Here is a 20,600-nt window from a genome sequence, read left to right as displayed (position 1 = left end):
ACTTAACCAGAGTCAACACTTAACTACACCGTTCTCGGTGTAGTCACATTATTTTATTGCCAGGAAGAGGTCACACCTACTCTCACAAAATGTTTCTATGTTTGTGTTTGAACATCTTAACACGTGTTTTATTACCAGAAAAGGTGTAAAACCTATTCTTGTGTTCACGAACCGTGCTTATGAGTTATAACAAAGGCGTTCGAAACCGGTTCGCATCACAATTGTATTGTTGGTGCCTCAAGAGAACGCCTTAAACCGGGCCTCATGTTAACAAAAACAATAATAAACCTCTGACATGGCAACAACCACCACCACCATTCCCATACAAAACCTCGCGCGTACATAGCCGCAATAAAAGACAAAGAGATAGCTCTTTACAGGGGGTGAGCAAGGGGGCTGTGAGTGGCACATGAAGAGGTTGGCTGGCGGCCAACAACCACGCCCGGCCGCCTTTGTATCCCTCCCCCCCTCTTCTCGTTGCTTGTGAGGGCCATCACCTAACCGCTGCACCACCGCTCTCTCTTCTTTCTGCCCACACACACACACCACACAACAACCACCACCACCACCACGACGTGGCACGGACACACAAAACAAAACCCCACTTTCCACAACGGGCGACTTTCACCACCGAGGTCACCTCGCTGAGGTAAAAGTGTGTCATCGTCCACCCCCCCGTGGGCATCGATCGAGCCAGAGGCGACCTCGTTGCAGCCGTTCGTCCGTGTGTCGTCTTTAATATAAATATAATAATTATTATTGTTATTATTGTTGTTATATCGAGATCCACCCGGCGGGGGCCGCCTCACGCTTCGTGTGGCGACTCCCCCGTCCCACCACCACAACCATCACCACAACAACCACCACCACCCTCCGTCACCACCACCACAGCCACCTCCACAACAACCACCACCACAGCCACCACCACCACAACCACCACAGCCACCACCACAGCCACCACAGCCACCACCACCCCTCTCCGTCGCCACCACCACAACAACCACCACAATCACCACAACCACCACCCTCCGTCACCACCACAACCACCACCACAACAACCACCACCCTCCGTCACCACAACCACCACCCCCCTCCACCACCACCACCCTCCGTCACCACCACAACCACAACAACCACCACCACCCTCCGTCACCACAACCACCACCCCCCTCCACCACCACCACCCTCCGTCACCACCACAACCACCACCACAACAACCACCACCACCCTCCGTCACCACAACCACCACCACCCCCCTCCACCACCACAACCACCACCCTCCGTCACCACCACCACCCTCCGTCACCACCACAACCACCACCACAACCACCACCACCCTCCGTCACCACCACAACCACCACCCTCCGTCACCACCACAACCACCACCCTCCGTCACCACCACAACCACCACCACAACCACCACCACCCTCCGTCACCACCACCACCACAACCACAACAACCACCACCCTTCGTCACCACCACAACAACCACCACCCTCCGTCACCACAACCACCACCACCACCCCCCTCCACCACCACAACCACCACCCTCCGTCACCACAACCACCACCACCCCCCTCCACCACCACAACCACCACCCCCCTCCACCACCACAACCACCACCACCCCCCTCCACCACCACAACCACCACCCTCCGTCACCACAACCACCACCACAACCACCACCACCCTCCACCACCACAACCACCACCACCCCCCTCCACCACCACAACCACCACCCTCCGTCACCACAACCACCACCACCCCCCGCCGCCGCCACCGCCCCTTAGCAACCGCGTCCCCTCAACGAGGCCCGCCCGGCCTTAACCAACAACCCCGCTTACGGAGCAGTGAAACATTCTCATCTTTACACACTTTAACCACCTAACCGGGAACGCGTTTATACTCTTGTTGTTGTTGTTTGTGTGTTGTTGTTTTTCTTTGGGGGGAGGTTTAAACGATCTCAGGTGTCCCCCCTCTCCTCTCGAGGCTTCATTCGGTTCCATCGCGGCCGTGAAGCGACCAGCGCAGCGAGGAGCTGCGGCTGCGGTTTCTACCGCCATGGTGAGGGCCTCCACAACCACAACAAACACAACCACCACCACTACCACCACCACAACCACTACCACAACCACAACCACCACCACTACCACCACTACCACCACAACAACCACCACAACCACCACCACCACCACTACCACCACTACCACAACCACCACTACCACAACCACCACCACAACCACCACTACCACCACCACAACCACCACCACAACCACCACAACCACTACCACAACCACAACCACCACCACTACCACCACCACTACCACCACAACAACCACCACAACCACCACCACCACCACTACCACCACTACCACAACCACCACTACCACAACCACCACCACAACCACCACTACCACCACCACAACCACCACCACAACCACCACAACCACTACCACAACCACCACCACAACCACCACAACCACCACCACAACCACCACCACAACCATCACCACCACAGCCACCACCACCACAACCACCACCACAACCACCACCACAACCACCACCACAACCACAACAACCACAACAACCACAACCACCACCACAACAACCACCACCACCACCGTGGAGCAGGAGCAGTGGCGGTGGTTTTTGGGGTTTGTGTCGTGATTTGTTTTATTTTCTACCTACGTGACTTCAGCGAAAGAATCAAAGTGTATGGAGTTGTGGTGTTTGGGCTGCCGTGCGTGTTCTTCTTCTAGATTTGAAGCTTTCGTGACTGCAAGGATCCATACTCTTTGTTTCTATTCGGTAAAGTCACGTAGGTAAAAATAAAATAACAAAAATCACGACGTTTCGGCCACAACACAAGCGGTGTTGAACCAAAGAGTACGTGTTCTTCTTGTTACAGGGGACATTATTGGAGGGGTTTCTAAAGTCAAAATTTGTAACTCGGTTGATAATCTTCATGAGCGTGATTCGTTACATTGATACACCGTGTCAACAACCCACAAGATTTTAACTCCCGTGTTCCTGTACAAGGATATTGAGTTTTTTTGCGGGTCTGTACGGCGTACAGCCGTTTCAATAGTGCAAGCAAAAACTAGGTAATTTTAGTAACGTAATTTTTGTGTGTTTGTTTGTTCTAGATTTTAAGTTTTCGTGACTGCAATGATCCATGCTCTTGGTTCTTTCGGTAAAGTCACTTAGTTAAAAAATGAAAATTAAATTAAATACAACTAAAATGAAAACAACTCAATTAAAATCACGACTTAAAGCTTTCGTGACTGCAAGGATTCATCTTTGGTTCTTTTGGTAAAGTCACCACCACGTAGAATGAGAATAAAATAAAACAATAAAATTCTCACGACGTTTCGGCCACAACGCAAGTGGCCTTCTTCAGGTGAAAGGGACAGACCTGTTGGGACGTTAGCTCTGTTGTCCCAACAGGTCTGTCCCTTTCACCTGAAGAAGGCCACTTGCGTTGTGGCCGAAACGTCGTGAGAATTTTATTGTTTTATTTTGTTATTTTATTCTCATTCTACGTGGTGACTTTACCGAAAGAACCAAAGAAGATAGAATCACGACGTTTCGGGTGCAACACCAGCGTCCGTCATCAGGTGGGGGACAACCCACAGCGAAAAAACAATCGCTGAAGTATGCCCGAAACGTGATTTAATTTAGTTGTTTTCATTCTTGTTTTATTTAATTTTATTTAATTTTTACCCACGTGACTTTAGTATCTATTTGTTTGTGTTCCTCGCCTGTGGGGATGCACGTTGAGATTTCAAATGGGGCACGGGGTTTGACCAATAAGGTCTGAATTGGTCTGTAATTATTTAGATTTAAAGCTTTCGTGACTGCAGGGATTCCTATTCTGATGATGATTGCTTGTGTTGCAGTCGAAACGTCGTGAGAATTTTATTGTTTTATATTTTTATTGTTTTCCTTCTACGTGACTTTGCCGAAAGAACCAAGAATATGGTCTGTAACAAGTTAGGGGCTTAGTGGTGTGTACGTGGGTTGAACTTCTTTCGCACCGTACATGGCCAACCGTGCTAATAGGATGGTGATGGTTGTGGAGATGGTCGTGATGATAATAGTGATGGTTGGTGGTGTTTGTCACTCGGGTACGACTGTAATCGTCTTCATCGTTGAGCCAAACGATTAAAAACGGAGATTATTTATGACGCGAGGCTTCCAAGACGTCCGGCCAGCGTGTAAAAGTAGGGCAAAATAACCTCCCAAGAGAGGGGGCCCTCTAGGGCTGCCTCTAGTCTAGGAGGCCCGTCAGCTTAGTGGCCCTCAGCAATTGCAGTGCTGCGCCTTTACCCGTTATTGATCGCCAATGCAATAAATTGATGAACCTCACCCACGACGACCTCTCATGACATCGTGAGCCAAGGAGGATTTCTTTGGCCTGGGTCGTGCTTTGATGGCGAGATGTTAACTACCTCGTCTGGTGTACAGGAGGTCGCGGGTTCCATCGTAACCCTTGATGCCTGCTGTATGTTTTGGAGTTTGCGTGTCTCTCTCTCGCCCCCCCCCCCCCCCTGGTCGCGTGGATTTTTCTCCGGGTTTTCCCTCCACATTTAGAATCATCATCATCACGCGTTCGGAGTATTTGCCTGCTATAAACTTCCACGTGATAAGCCACTTCGTTGAGCTATCATTTGCGGTCAAGTCGCTTCTGGAAAAGAGCTATGTAGCTCAGCGGAGCCTTACCTGGATGGGTAACCCACGCGTATAGTAACAGGTGTTGTAGGCGTTGTGGTCAGCAGAGACCAAAGGAGCACAATCCATTGTTCTGTACCCTTCACCAACCTGCGGTTGACCAGCGTGGTGAAATATGGCCAAAATAACCCTCACAACTCAAGGCGTAGGGAGTAGGCCCTCGTCCCTGAGTTCTGTTTCTTGGCCTGATTTTCGGATTCGAAAATATCTTTAAGTCTACAGTATTCCAGGTTAGTATGGTTCTATGTAGGTATATATTGTGCTATGGTTGAGTGACGTATATCTTGGTTGGCATGGGCCCCGGTGCAACAAATGACCTTGGGCTGGACCCCTGTGAAATTTCCCTCATCTCTTTGGGCCCCCGCACCTGGGCCCATCTGGCCAGTGGGCCCCATCTGGCCAGTGGGCCCCATCTGGCCAGTGACACCCGGTGTATTTGCACGGCCTGTACACCTTAACAGCCACACGCCACTGCTTGGACGCGCAGAGCCTCTGCTTTTTTAATGCACTGGGTATCCCGTAGCTTCACAAACGGCCCTTGGGTTACTCCCCCTTCTAAAGCGTACGTGATGCTAAAACTGTCGATTTTTTACGGCGACTTCACTTGCAATTGCATGTAACATATTCTCGTCTGTTTACATGTTAGTACAGTGGTCAACTTATATCTGTTTGACGTCTCTGTAACTCAATAATTGTACTATGATCAGTTGAGGGTACTAAAGCCAAGCTATATTCTGTTAAAAGTTAATGTTCCTGAAGCTTATTTTTGTAATCTGTGTACTGTGACCTCTCTGGAGGTAACCTTACCGAGCCGGGAATGTGATACTTCTCTTTAATTTAACATTGATTGATATTTGCAATCTTTTCTATTCTGCATGTGATACAGTGTCTTTGGGTTTGTCCTGATTTATTTTCTTCATTGCTGTTCTTTGTTCTTCCCTTTGTGTTTTTTTGTGACTCAGGTTCCTTGCAAATGAGGCTGTCCTGGCCTCTTGTGTTCTCACATGGTTGAACAAAATAAACTTGAAGCCGTAGTCACTGCATCGTTGTTGTGCTCGTTTCTCGTAGATGCTGTCACGGGCAAAGCCGGCTGTGGGAGCAGGGACACAGCCGGCAGTGGAGAAAAAGAAAAAGGGCAAAACGATTCCTAAACTGGAAGACCTGTTGAGCAACAGGGACTACACAGGAGCCATCACATATCTCGAGGTAATACGTTTCCTTTGCTGTGTTGCAAGAGGCTCTTAATATGCTTTAGTCGTCCTCCGCTCAGTAGCGGATTGCTCTATTGTTCTCTGCTGCCCCAGCAATATTGAACTTCCAGTCATCCCTGCTGTATAATCCCAGCCGCTTTTCAATTCCAGGATCAAGAACTTAATCTCTCTTGTCTATACCAGTCTCCAATGCACAAAGTTCTGGTTGTTTATTTGTCATGTTTGTAAAATGTTCTGCTTTTATTCTACACAACCCCTGTTCATCCCTTCGACGTATATATATGTTGAACTCCTTTCGCACCGTACGAAGCCAACTGTGCTAATCGGAGGTGCACTTGCTACCGTATTTGGCCATTTTGGCCGAGATACTATTTAAAAGGAGCTTCTTAGCTCAGTTCAGTTTCAGTTCAGTTTATTTTGGTATAGCCCTGTGAGCCATTCGGCTCTTGAATCGGGTGCAACCACAACAAACAATTGGCCTTGCCTGAAACCAACTGACTGATTAGTCTACAGTATATGTACTGTATACATTTCTGACTACATGATTCGCATGTTACACTGTTGTTACACAGTGCCTTTGAAATTAAATTACGTTTCTATGCATTATAAATCCAAATTGTACATTGTTATTAGTGTTTATAACGCTGTGTGTTTTCATTGCTCAGTTTCAGCGCCATGCAGGGGAAGGGAATGAAGAGACAGACCTTTGGATGGCGTACTGTGCTTTCCACCTTGGAGATTACAAACGTGCCATGGAGGTAAAGTAACTTTCACGCTGATAGATTGAGGGGGTTTTATGTTACCAGGTGAACACCCACTGAGACTTCTGCCACGCCTTTTAAAATGGCACATTCGACCTCCGCCAGAGTGGGGTCCTCTGGTTACACAGGTGGTTTTCCACTGGCTGTTTGCTGGGCCGAGCTAAAACTAAACCACCAAAACCCTGGCCTGATTTGGGGCCAAGTGGGGCCAGTGACGCTGGCGTCATCGCGTGGGATGTCAGCGGCACGGTTGAGGTTTTGCAGTGGGGAAAAAAAAAACCTGGCACCGCCAGAGCTGAGTCAGGTTGGCTGAGCGCAGCCCCGACACGGCACGGTTGTACAATGGAAAAGAGGTGCGAGTCGCTTTTCTAGGGAGATTTTTTTTTACCAACAAAATGGCAATCAGTACAGTTATGAAAGAAAGGCCTAACCACACCGTGTCAGTCTGGGGGGATGTTTGAACATACACAACCACATTGGTCAGGCCAGGTTGGCAAAGGGATGGCCTTCAGCCAACAGTGGATTGATCATGGCTGATGATGACCGGACTGTAATTACAGGAATATGAGGCGATGACAAAGCGAGATGGCTGTAACCCTGACGTGTGGGTCAATCTGGCTTGTGTCTACTTCTTCCTGGGCATGTACAGCGAGGCAGACGCGGCAGCGCTAAAAGGTATGATTGCTGTTGAATGTGAAGCGAAACTCACAATGGAGCACACGGTCAACTGCTGCCTATTAAGACAACTGAACAGCAGCACCAGTCCAATTCATAAACGTATAACCAACGCTGGTGAATGACTAAATAGCTTGTTGGTGTTTCACAAACCAGTTGCTTATCTCTGCAAAATGCCATATGAAAGAATATTGTTAAAGTAAATCCCATTGCATGCGTTGATGATGATTATTTTGTGTGGCCAATTAATAATAACGATTAGAAAGTCAGTTCCAAGTGATTTAGCCATTCATTTGCTTCGCAAGTTGGTAAATTGCAGAAAACATATTTGGGGGTAGTGCGAAGTTCTATGCTCAAAGGTCTGGTGTTTCAAGCTGCAGTCACGCACACGTTATATTGTCTTTCATCTTCCACTTGTGCAATTAAGAATCTGCATTTACTTGTGTTTTTTTTTGCACATCCAGTTAAGCGCTGCCCATTGTTTCACACGCTTTGCATGTGAAACATACACGTGCGATTATGTTTCTGTAACCCATTGTAAAAGTACATTGTAGGCATGTATTTTTTTATTTTCAGCACCAAAAAGCCGCCTGCAGAACAGGCTCCTGTTTCACCTGTCCCACAAGGTGAGTTCCGAGTTGACAAAGCGGCGCACCTCGTTCAAAAATATACTGCCTCACTTTACGTGCTTTGGCCATGCGATTATGGACACTTGTTCTGTACGCTAACGTGGAAAACTTGTTGATCTTTTTTTTTTAAACCAGTTCAGTGATGAAAAGCGTCTGATGGGCTACCACCAAAACCTACAGGACATTGTTGAAGATCAACTGAGCCTGGCCTCAATTCACTACATGCGCTCCCACTACCAGGAAGCCATCGATATCTACAAGAGGATCCTCTTAGATAACCGGTACATGTTTAAGCAGTTGTAACGTTCCTTGCCTCCGTCCTGATTGATTGGAAACCACTTGGTGTAGGTCCTTGGCATGTGTTCCCAATTTTTGTTATTCATCTGAAGTATCTGCAAATTGGGCCGTGATAAACTTTGGATGATCTGAAAGTATGAAGTCGCATGCAATTATGTCAATAAAATTACGTCATTTATGTGCCTCCCACCAAAAGTGGTGTCACGTGGAATTTTTTTTTTAAAACCTGTAGTAGACGCATAACATTTTTACTTGCTGTAAATTATCCTAAAATCCGAAGAAAGAAAATCTGAAGTTATCCTTAAGAATCGGTATGTCCAACATCTGACACTTTTCTAAATCCTCAGCTTATCCCTAAACAGCATGTATTGTTTGATAATGATCGGAAGGGGTGTAACAATGTGCCCCTTTTGCGATTTAGTGAATGTTGCAATTCAGGTTCGTGGGTCAGTTAAAAAATAATTAATAAAACAAATTTCATTGTGGTCAATGCAGCGGCCTCTCTTGGCTGGAGCAGTCACGTGAACACCATTTACAATTAAAAAAACGTAATAAATGATAAACATTGATTCGTACACACGGCTCAATTTGTACATCGTGACCTTAAGAATAGAGGTACATCGATGGATCATTACACACCCTTGATAGTGACGACATAGCCAGTGACTTTTGTTACAAGTCACGCACTAGTGACGAGCCTCACACACTGTGATTTGTTTGTTTCCGTCATCAGGGATTACCTGGCGCTGAACGTGTACGTCGCTTTGTGCTACTACAAGCTGGACTATTACGATGTGTCGCAAGAGGTCCTGGCTGTGTACCTGCAGCACTTTACGGATAGCGCCACCGCTATTAACCTGAAAGCCTGCAACCACTTTCGGCTCTACAATGGGAAAGCTGCCGAGGTCAGTAAAAGCCAGAACACACAGTTATCGCGGAATCAATGGATTGCAACGAGAAAGAACATCAACCTGCATGCAGAAGCCAATCGCAAAGCGGTCAATAAGGACGGGCCGGGTGGCTCATTGTGGTGCAGGGAACCAAATCTGGCCGTCCCCCCTTGTGGCACCTCGAGCCTGTGGGACCCCATGACAATTGCACCGCCCGCAAACTTCACAGCTACGCTACTGAGGACGGTTGCAGGGTTGTTACGCGCCGTGTAAAATAACGCCGACCTTGTAGCATTCTTGTGCGCGCGTACGTCTTCACTTTGTCTCCAAAGATGGAACTGAAGAACCTGCAGGAAATGGCCTCTCCTTCCTTTGAGTTCGCCAAAGAACTGGTCAAGCACAACTTGGTGAGTGTCACCCGTTCCAAAAAAATTCACAATCTAAAGCAGCGGTTTCCGAAGTGGAGTTACGTTTACCACCGGTGGTGCGCGAGCAGTCTGCAAGTGACGCACCAAAGTCAGTGCTTATGCATGTATGTTTTACATGCACAATGCATCAATTGGTACGTCGGTGCATATGCATGAATCTGTTCATGTGCAGCCTTGTATGTATTGTATGTTATGCACCCATTTGTATTCAGGCAGGCAGGATGTACACATCTGTTTCTGCTAAATTTACATGTATAATGTTTGTATAGTGCAATTTATGTTGAAGGTATTGTAAGAGATATTGTAGCCCTTGGCTTTATGAACGCTACATTTGCTTCATGCCATTCAATACAATTACCATAAAGGTTTTTATTTTTTATTTTACAGGTGGTAAATCATATTTATACAGTAAAACCTTGGATTGCGAGTAACTTGGTCTGCGAGGTCTTGCAATACGTGTAGTACGTATACGCTTTGTCTGCCGAGCGTCACGTGATCACAACTGATAAACGAGTGCTTTGATATACGAATGCTTTGGATTACAAACACGTTTCCGGAACGAATTATGCTCGCAAATCTAAGGTTTTACTGTATTTATTTTGACTGGTGGTATATGAGTGAACTATATTTTGTTGTGGTTTTCACACCTGATGATGATTGCTTGTGTTGCAGTCGAAACGTCGTGAGAATTGTTTTATATTTTTATTATTTTATTGTTTCCCTTCTACGTGACTTTACCAAAAGAACCAAGAATAAGAACTGCTGATGTAAAGGATGATAATTGCTTTATCATCCTTGGTTGATCGTTCTTTGCACGTCCCAACGCAGGTGGTTTTTAGAGCTGGAGATGGCGCCTTGCAAGTGCTTCCTCCACTCATCGACGTCATCCCAGAAGCCAGACTCAATTTGGTTATCTACTACCTGCGACAAGGTGTGCACACTCACTGAGAGTCGTAGCTGTAGGCTCAGGTAGGCTCGCGACATGTACCTGCGTACGGCATCTGAAATTCTGCTCCAATTATATCCTCACGCACGCGACTCCAGGAGATGAAAAATGCGCGGCGTGTTCATTCGATAGATACCCCCCCCCCCCCCACAGATGTCTCATGGCACCTCTTACTTTCTACTCAACCAGGTGATTGACTCCCGTGAAAGTGATGGCTCCATATGGTGGGAGACGTGTAGATACTGTGAAATAACATTTAGTTTTTTCACGAGAATTTTTCCCATAAATGGATCACCCCGCCTCATACACTCACACGGTGCTGTGTTGAGGAATTGATGTTTGTGGTTATTTTTCAGATGACGTGCAGGAGGCTTACAACCTCATAAAGGATCTGGAGCCGACGACCCCACAGGTGAGACCTAAATGTATCAGCATCATCGAGGCAAATGCAGTCCTTCTGAGCAAAACATAGATCATTCATTGATTACTTCTGATATAAAGTTATGCACTGGTGTCATAGCTGATATGTCTTCAGTTGTTCTACAGAATTGTATTTTTTTTATCAAACAACACTCGACAGGACAGAGGAACTATCGTGAATAACAATACAATATTCCTGTGATATTGCAATTGTGTTTGTTGTTTTGTGAATTCAGGAGTACATACTGAAGGGAGTCGTGAATGCAGCTCTTGGCCAGGATCAAGGATCTGTGAGTAAAAGGAACCTCACCTTTTAAAACCTTTTTTGCCACTACCAAGATGATGAAAAAAGAATAGGCTCTTTGCCTTTTGGTGTTCTTTGCTCTCACACTGCTGAGACAATGCCACGAAGGAGGCGGCCTCTGGTGTAGGCCAATCAGTAAGGACATACCGTATCAGCGCGTGCTTGTGTGCATGTTTTACCACAAGTATGTGTGGTTAATGTAGATTCGATGCCTTGTAAGAGGCATCGATTTGGCGTGCGAACATCTTAACACCTCCTGTATTCTTGCCGGAAAGGGTGGAATCTCACCTATCGCGGTGTGAGTGAGCGTAGCTAATGCACATTCTCATTTACCCCCCGCACCTCTGATTAGCATAGATGGCAACGTACAGTGCAAAAGAAGTTCAACATACATATATACGGCACTCAACAACAGTGGGCATGGGTCGTATTGCGTATAGTTCGGCATATTTTTTGACGTTTTGGTGCACGTGCTGGGAGCTTCTTCATGAACTATCCTGAAGAAGCTCCCAGCATGTGGAGTGAAACGTCAGACATGATGCCGATCTACACGCGGTACGATCCCAAAAAAAACATCTGAGAGCTACACAGCGTCGCGGCGAAAACCTGCGCAGAAACAGTGGTTCCGTTACGGGCAGTGGCGTAGCTGTCAAATGTGAAGGCAGTCACTGCACCAGTGTCCACAGGCCATAGGGAGCCCAGCCACTGGGCTATGGGGTGGAGGAAAATGGGACAGGGGACCCATTCCTTGCACCAGGGCCCATGCAAACGCTGCTATTTCCCTGGCTATAAATACTCAGCCCCAGCATACCTGTTAATTGAAAGTTATTTGAAAGTTGAATCAATCATAATAAAAACAATTATGTTTCTTGTATAATTGTTTACCAGACTTGGCCTTAACTGTATTTCTAAGTCTATTTGGGGTTTAAAAAAAACATCCTTCTGTAATTGACCTTGGAGAGAGAGGACAGTGTGCAAGATCATCAATATTTAAAAATACATATTTCTGAGTAAATGCGTGCGTTGCAGGTAGAGCACGTGAAGATCGCTCAGCAATACTTCCAGCTTGTAGGCGGCTCGGCAAGTGAATGCGGTAAGTTTGTCTTTCATATATATTTTGTACATCATATCGTTACTTTGAATTATACTAGATTGTTTTTTAACAAGTAAAACGAGAATACATTTCAGCAGAAGAGGCATATCCTTATGTGTATAATAGTAATGCGTGTACTTTTGGAGACTTAACTTCTCCATGTGCAAGGGTTCTCAGCCTCGCTGTGTCAGCAATACCCTGCTCCATATCAGGGTTCAGTTTTAGGCACCACATGCAGCTGCCTAATTGAATAAATCGTTAGAGCATTCTCTACAAACATAGCCCAATTGAACTGTACATGTAATTAGGTATATTCTATGGTTCTTTCGGTAAAGTCACGTAGATAGAAATAATAATAATAAAATAATAAAAATAAAGTTAGTACAAAATAATAAAATATCGCGACGTTTCGATCGCAACACAAGCGATCGTCATCAGGAGCAGGGAGGTTAGCCACTGAGGGCAAGCTGTTTATAAAGGTTTAGAGATGGGCGGGGCAGCTAATGTTAATGTAGGAGAGGGCTCCGACACCGGCAGTAGGTCTACACCAATCAGAGAGCTGTTTATAAAGGTTTAGAGATGGGCGGGGCAGCTAATGTTAATGTAGGAGAGGTCTCCGACACCGGTAGTCGGTCTACACCAATCAAAGAGCTGTTTATAATGGTTTAGAGATGGGCGGGGCAGCTAATGTTAATGTAGGAGAAAGCTCCCGACACCGGCAGTAGGTCTACACCAATCAAAGAGCTGTTTGTAAAGGTTTAGAGATGGGCGGGGCAGCTAATGTTAATGTAGGAGAGGTCTCCAACACCGGTAGTAGATCTACACCAATCAAAGAGCTGTTTATAAAGGTTTAGAGATGGGTGGGGCAGCTAATGTTAATGTAGGCAAAAGCTCCGACACCAGCAGTAGGTCTACACCAATCAGAGAGCTGTTTATAAAGGTTTAGAGATGGGCGGGGCACCTAATGTTAATGCAGGTGAAGGCTCCGACACCGGTAGTAGGCCTACACCAATCAAAGCCTTGCACCTCGCTCCACACACCCACACTGCTGACGGTGGAGGTGGACAAGAAAACACAAATCATGTCATGACCCAAAGTGGTTGATGACATCTTTCCAATGTGTGCGGAGCTTAAAACCGTCGTCTCGGTTGAAATTGTGTCTATGTCTGTATATATGGATGGCTTCGTGAACGAATCTTTGTTGATAGCCAGTCGGCTTGCAAAGTACCATTGTCTTAGAGAAATCAATTTCATGTGAGCCAGCCGCATTAAAGTAATGATCAGCCACGGCAGAAGTATTGGTCCTGCCGTGTTTCAGATCTGCCTTATGTTCACGAACACGGTCCGAGACATGTCGTTTGGTTTCTCCAATGTAACTGCTGCCGCAGATACAGCTTAGTTTGTAGACGCCAGGATGTGACGAATCTTGTCCTACACAGATGGGATGAGGTCACGAATTTTATACACTGTGTTAAATTGGACCTGGATCTTGTCTTTGTTCAAGATTTTGGAAATCTTTTTGGTTATCCTTTGGTTATCCTATCCTACATTAACATTAGCTGCCCCTCCAATCTCTAAACCTTTATAAACAGCTTGCCCTCAGAGGCGAACCTCCCTGTTCCTGATGACAACCACTTGTGTTGCGATCGAAACGTCGTGATATTTTTATTATTTTTTATTCACTTTTATTATTTTTTATTTTTTTCTATCTACGTGACTTTACCGAAAGAACCATAGACTATTAATTCCTGCAGTCACGAAAGTTTTAAGTCAAAATTTGATTAGGTATATTCAGACCGTGTGAGTAATACATTTCCTTTATTGCATATTGGTTGTGAAAGCCTGTGTGTTAAATTCATCGTTTAATATCGCTTAGGCGTACAATACAGGCACCCGATGGCGTGTTTAAGATCTGGGATTATGTCAATGTGTATATATCTTGTATTGAGCGAGGCGGCTCATTAACCCTGCAGCTGCTGTCGGCGGGCACCGGTCACTGCAGCGATAAACACGGACTCGAATCCCCAGTCAAAGCACGATCGCGAATCTCGACGGCGCACACCCTCGCGTGTGATTGCATCTCGCGTTGTGTGCGCGCACGTGCGTTGCAGACACCATTCCCGGCCGGCAGTGCATGGCCTCCTGCTTCTTCCTTCTAAAGCAGTTTGAGGACGTCCTCATCTATCTGAATTCGATCAAGGTAACGCGTGTTTTCCGAAACCGCAATTTGTCACGCGTATGACCACCAGCCTATGAGTAGATGACCTGAAATGTCATGCGCCCGATCTTGTCAGATTTCGGAAGCTAAGTGGGCTTGAGCCTGGTTATTCGTGCTGACACACCATTGACAATGCAGTGCCACAGAATAATGAGTTTTATTTTGGACACTGGATAGTGCTGGAATGGGCTGTCCCAATGCATAACACAGGTGGTATAGGCTGCGTTGTCAGCAGGAGGCCGTGCCGTAACATCCATTGTTGTACTGTACTAAACTCAGTCGTTCGCTCCCCGTTTTCACCAAACTACCCTGGCCAGTAGGGTGACGTATGGCCAATACCCTCCGCAGCCCGCATTACATTGGGGGTGGAGGGCCTCATCCAGCAGTGGATTATCAAAAGGACTCTTCATGTATATTACCAGCCTTCAATGCTTATTTTCAAATTGGGGTCCTGAGTGTTTTGCTTTGTGTGTTACAGAGCTACTTCTACAATGATGACGGTTTTAATTTTAACTACGCACAGACGAAGGCTGCAATTGGGAATTACAAGGAAGCAGAGGAGGTAATGCAACATCTGTTTTTCTTGCAACCTGCTCTCTATGAGCCTATATGATGAAGAGTGATGTGGATGTAACTGTGTTCGTACTGTGTATGCGTGAAATTCAAGTGGAATATTAGTCTGTTTTTCACAACTGAATATTTTTTTACCATTTAGTGAACAATTTTACATTGTCCAAGCTGCCCTTGCCATTTTAATGCTGTACAAGGCAAATAATCTCAAAAGGAAGTACATCGCTGTGAGAAAATAAATTAAGAAATTTACATAATGTTTAACACGTAGGCTTTCGCGACCAATATCCATAACAGTTTTTTTTAGTTATATCACGTAAATATACGTCGTGAAACCCGCCACCACCCGACACAGCCATTTGGTAAGGGTTGTCACGTAAACAGAACATGCCAATTCGTCACTAGTACAGCACTCCGGTGTGTGTTTGAGAGCCACCGGTGTGTTGGAGAACCAAGCCCTCCAACACACCGGTGTGCTGTACTAGTAACGAATTGGCATGTTCTGTTTACGTGACGAACCTTACTAATTGGCTGTGTCGGATTGGTGGCGGGTTTAACGAGAGATTTATATATTTACGCGATCTAACCCTAAAAAAAACCTGTATTATGGAATTTACATGTCAAAGATATCTCCCCAAAATTAGTCTGTGCCAGGTCGTGCAATTAGTCCGTGGAATGATAACTGTTGGCCACCTAATCTTCATTTTTCTTTGAACAGATTTTCCTCCTCATTCAAAGTGAGAAGCTGAAGAATGATTTTGTGTACGCGAGCTGGTTGGCTCGCTGCTGTGAGTTATCACTACGTAAATTCCACATTCCGTTTAAGAATAACCCAGTGTGAACCATCATATTTAAATGGGTTTGTATGGATCAATTTAACATTGTGGTTAATATTATTTGGGTCTTTCGGTAAAGCCTATATTCCCAGCAGTTCTCCCGCGATATTTCTCACCTGATGACGATTGCTTGTGTTGCGATCGAAACGTCGTGATATATTTTTTAATTATTTAATCTATGTCGCTTTACCGAAAGACCCAAAGAATATGAATTCCTGCAGTCACGAAAGCTTTAAGTCAAAAATGTGGTTAATAATGACCAACAAGGACCTTTGTAATGGCTTGCAATGTTACGGCACAATAGAAATTGCAATTACAGTACTATTATTATTCATAACATTGCAGTCTCGATGGGTTTCATGAATCGTCTCTACATTGTTTGAGAATCACCGTGTACTTAAATTGGTTTTTCACTTGCAGATATAATGAACAGAAAGGCACGGTTGGCATGGGAGCTGTACCTGAAAATGGATACATCAGGAGAGTCATTTAGCCTCCTGCAGCTCATAGCCAACGACTGTTACAAAGTAAGTGTTACACACTGCTCATCGGCACTCGGACTTGCATTCAAAAGCATACACAGCATCAAATGAAATGCATGTTTAGTTATTCATCTGGGATGCGGCTGCAGTGCATTGGTTAGTACACTGGACTTGCAAATCCAGAGGTCGCAGGTTCCATTCGATCCCCCGGCACGGAAGCTCAAACAACGAGTAGGTTTATTCAAATCTTCCCCCAACACCTCTGTCGACCCAGCAGTATAAAATGGGTTCGCCAATTAATTTAATGGCAGGTCATGTGTGGTGGGGGTAAAGTGTTGGTGCTCCCACCTCTTCCAAGACGTCTGGCCAGTGTGAACGTGAATGACAAAATACCCTTTAAAGGCACAGTCCAGAGCTGCCTCTAGTGGAGGCCATACAGCCAGCATTGGAGTGTGAAATAATTTGCAGGACCGCACCTCTTTGTTATTTTATACAGCATAAAAAAACCCCACGTGTGTACTCACCTATTGTATGTTGAGCTTCTTTGGCACCATACATAGCCAAACGTGCTAACCGGAGGTGCAGGAATGCTGTGAACAATCGGGGAAAGTGTCAGAAGCCAACTGGTGCATGTGGTGGCTTGTTACACGAAGCTCCATGTTCTGGTGTGTCCTTGTTTTACAGATGGGCCAGTTCTTCTATGCAGCCAAAGCATTTGACGTGCTGGAGCGTCTGGATCCAAACCCGGAATACTGGGAGGGCAAGCGAGGTGCCTGCGTTGGAATCTTTCAGATGATCATCGCAGGACACGAACCCAAGTACGTGGATATTCACCACAAAAAAACAATCTTGCAAACCCTCATCAAACTAACCAAACGTTGTAGTGGAGAAATCGCTCTTGATGAATAACGAATACAGTTGCTGTAGTTACAGGATTAGAATGGAAAGTTCAAGCACATCGGGTACAACACTGAAATTTATAATACACTAAAGTAAAGGTGCAGCCGCTCACTGACACCACTTCTTGCGGAAGGGTTTCTACTTGAGGCAGCTCTTCAGGGTAATCTGGCCAATTCTTCCATGCTAGCCTGATGCCTTGGAAGAGGTGGGAGTGGCCACTCTTTATCCCATTACATGGAAAATGTAAAAAAAAAACCTCCAGTGTGCAACTGTGGTCATCCAGAACAGACTGTAACAATGTATAACGATGCAATGCCCAATCCACAAATACGAAGCAGACATCACAGCGATAGACTTCAGCTGCCCCTGACGCGGTTGCCTGGCTTGACCACCTGAATGTGAAATTGTCGTTGTTGCTCTGAATCTACATCAGCCATACGAAAGAAGAACCCCCATTACATGCGGCCTGCTGATTTACTTACTGCATTGTACAATACTCATACTGCTGGGTTAGGACAGAGACGGTGGGCGGGGGGGGAGGTAACAATTAAAGAAACATGTTTTAACTGCCGCACCAGCGAATCGAACATTTATTGTGTGCATTTTGCTGTAGTTTTGGCATGTTGGTTTATTTGGAAGATGATTGAGGTCGTTGAATGAAGGGGGTTTCCACTTGTTCACAGGGAGACACTGCGGGATGTGATTCAGTTGCTGAGGAACACTGGAAATCCACAAGTCGAATACTTCCTCCGCATCTTGAAGAAATGGGCCAAAGACAATCGGTTGCCCGTATAAACCGAAGCACATTTTCAGCCAGGAGTCAAGATTTTGCGTTCCACTTTTGAGTTGCATCCCAACCACCGCGTCAATTTTTGAGGGGCATTGTCAAGTAAAATCTTGAGCGTTCTTTATTATACATGCGGTACGGCGAGGTCACGTGATATGCAAGGTGTGAAGAGGACCAAATCCAATGGTCATGATCACACCTTTTGCCGCGTATGAATCACCCTCTGCATATATTACCATATTCTCTGCATTGAGATGCAGTTTGGCCTGTATTTTGAAAGTTGGGGGGGTGCATCTTATTATCAGACATGGCCAAATTTGTATAAACTCTATTGGTAACTGGGCACATTTGGAAATGTCTACTTTATGGGAGCGTCTTTTAACATGGAGAAAGAATCTGGAAATACTTTTGTAACATCTCTTTGCTCACAAGCCTGGGGCAGTTCGATAAATGGCGAAGGGATGTTGAAATTAGCTTTGTTAACTTCACCAAACGGTCGTAATTTTTATCGACTCTAAATAGACGGCGACATTATCAGTTGACCCCAAACACAAGAACTCCCGAGTTTCCTATTTTAAGTGAAGCGCTGGGCGGAAGACGGTGCCACCCATCCACATGTAAAGCCGCTGTACCTTACATACTGCACTCCACAGGTTTTTGTAAATTTAGCTGTAATTGTAAATACACCTATGGGAGCATAAATCATTGTCACAAATTGTGGGGTGACACTGCAATAAATTGACTTCCCGTTAAGATTATGGTCCAGAAATCTGTTGTATTTAAAGTTAAGTGAAGCCGTCTTTGTCCTCGACAGCCACTGTATTGTCTCGAAATGCATTTTGTTTGCTACATGCTTCAGAATCTTAACACTATAATTACACATTTTACACTAATTTAATACAATGTACGTACATACCACACGCTACTAGACTGTAAAAAAATGTCAATATACAGGGCGTTTCAAAAAGATGGACCCGATTTGAAATCGCTATATCTCTGCAACCACGAACCGCCCATGAATGAAACTCTTACCACTTGAACTTCCGATGACTTCATTTTTCAGCAAGACGGAGCACCGCCACATTGGCACCTACAGGTTCGACGTTTTCTAAACGACGCACCGCCTCAATGTTGGATAGGTCGCACGGGACCCCAAGACTTGTCGCTACACTCTTGGCCCCCAAGATCACCCCCAGACATCACCACACCCTGCGGCTTTGTCTTGTGGGGATACTTAAAAGACCCGTGGTGTTTTTGTGCCACCATTAGCGACTAATCTGGATGACCTCAAAAACAGAATCACGGCAGCGGTGACTTCAGTGGAAGAAGCTCTGTCGTCCCGACAGTTCTGTACCTTTCACCTGAAGACGGCCGCTTGCGTTGTGGCCGAAACGTCGTGAGAATTTTATTGTTATTTTATTATTTTATTCTCATTCTACGTGGTGACTTTACCGAAATAACCAAAGAAGACTTTGAGAGGTGTTTGGGACGAATTCAACTATCGTCTCGATGTTGTCCGTACAGCAGGTGGAAGGCACAGAGCATTTATAAAATGGTTAGTAAAACTTGATAACTCATTAAACCGTTTGTAACCGTTTGTGTAATTGTAACATGTTGCCATCGTGAAATATACTGCTTTGAAATTGGGTCCATTTTTTTAAAACACCCTGTATTTATAGTCTTAATATTGGAAGCGTAAAACCTAACCCCCACAGTGCATTCACACGCACACATGCCACTATCTGTAATGGAATTTGACATGCATATGCACACAGGCACTAAGTGGCCACATTCATGACTTCTATCACAGCTGCAGCGCTTAGATTAGAGGAATGAAAGGGACTTTTGCAGATAGCAGCACACGTCCAAAACACACCACACACTCGGACTCTTCAGTTACTCCCACAAACTTGCACCTCAGCTTTGAAAAGCATCTTAAACACAATCTTATATTTTTTGTAATTGTCAAGAAAAATAAAATATTTTTAAACTACTGATTTGTGCGATGGGCGTATGCCGTGATCGTGAAGTTTTGGCCAGATTGCCATTGAAAAATGACTTCTTAGATCAATGGGCCTTATATCTGAAATAAACCTACCAAGTTGTGAATACTATCTTTTGACACCCTTGTCTTTCTGCGAGACGTTAGGTTCTAAGAACATTTGTAAATTGTGATTTGACATGAGGAATATATTTGCTGTCATGGCATCTATTGTGTACGAGTATATCTGCGATTTAAAAAAATCCCAAACCGAAATTATTAGTTTCTTTTGGGTGAGATTATGTAGGTATATGAATGTTACCCTCCCCCTGACAGCCAATGAAATGTTGTTACTTGGACAAATATTCTGATTTATTTGGTTTTTCAGCAAACCAGGAGCTTGAAAAGCAAGCAAATGTTGATACTTTTATACATCAATTGAC

At 45.3% G+C, this 20,600-nt stretch overlaps 1 protein-coding gene across 2 annotated transcripts; it reads left to right on the top strand.

Moving 5' to 3' along the window:
* Window positions 1-354: 354 nt before the first annotated feature.
* On the top strand, window positions 355-20,290 carry IFT56 (intraflagellar transport 56). Of its 2 annotated transcripts, none has more exons than XM_076073763.1 (19): window positions 355-483; window positions 1,950-2,062; window positions 5,798-5,935; window positions 6,606-6,698; window positions 7,262-7,376; window positions 7,953-8,002; window positions 8,141-8,286; window positions 9,036-9,207; window positions 9,525-9,599; window positions 10,449-10,551; window positions 10,923-10,978; window positions 11,223-11,276; window positions 12,320-12,383; window positions 14,495-14,583; window positions 15,080-15,163; window positions 15,890-15,959; window positions 16,428-16,534; window positions 17,174-17,307; window positions 18,073-20,290. In XM_076073763.1, exons 2-19 carry the CDS (start codon window positions 2,060-2,062, stop codon window positions 18,182-18,184), a joined length of 1,665 nt encoding a protein of 554 aa, XP_075929878.1. In that variant the 5' UTR covers window positions 355-483; window positions 1,950-2,059; the 3' UTR covers window positions 18,185-20,290. The 2 variants fall into 2 exon arrangements, with proteins under 2 accessions (XP_075929878.1, XP_032826363.2); XM_032970472.2 differs by lacking the exon at window positions 355-483 and adding an exon at window positions 506-649.
* Window positions 20,291-20,600: the final 310 nt, after the last annotated feature.

This window comes from Petromyzon marinus, chromosome 43, assembly GCF_048934315.1.
Source record: "Petromyzon marinus isolate PM22_M1 ecotype Great Lakes invasive population chromosome 43, UKy_Petmar_22M1.pri1.0, whole genome shotgun sequence".
Taxonomy (NCBI): Eukaryota; Metazoa; Chordata; class Hyperoartia; order Petromyzontiformes; family Petromyzontidae; genus Petromyzon; species Petromyzon marinus.
The sequence above is the reverse complement of the archived record's forward strand: the minus strand, read 5'-3'. Positions and strand labels throughout refer to the sequence as shown.

What these genes read in the sequence shown, in the direction of transcription:
- IFT56 (XM_076073763.1), top strand. An exon ending in GAGCCATCACATATCTCGAG is followed by an intron (nt 5,936 to 6,605) that starts GTAATACGTTTC and finishes TTCATTGCTCAG; the next exon opens with TTTCAGCGCCATGCAGGGGA. An exon ending in TATCTACTACCTGCGACAAG is followed by an intron (nt 10,552 to 10,922) that starts GTGTGCACACTC and finishes GTTATTTTTCAG; the next exon opens with ATGACGTGCAGGAGGCTTAC.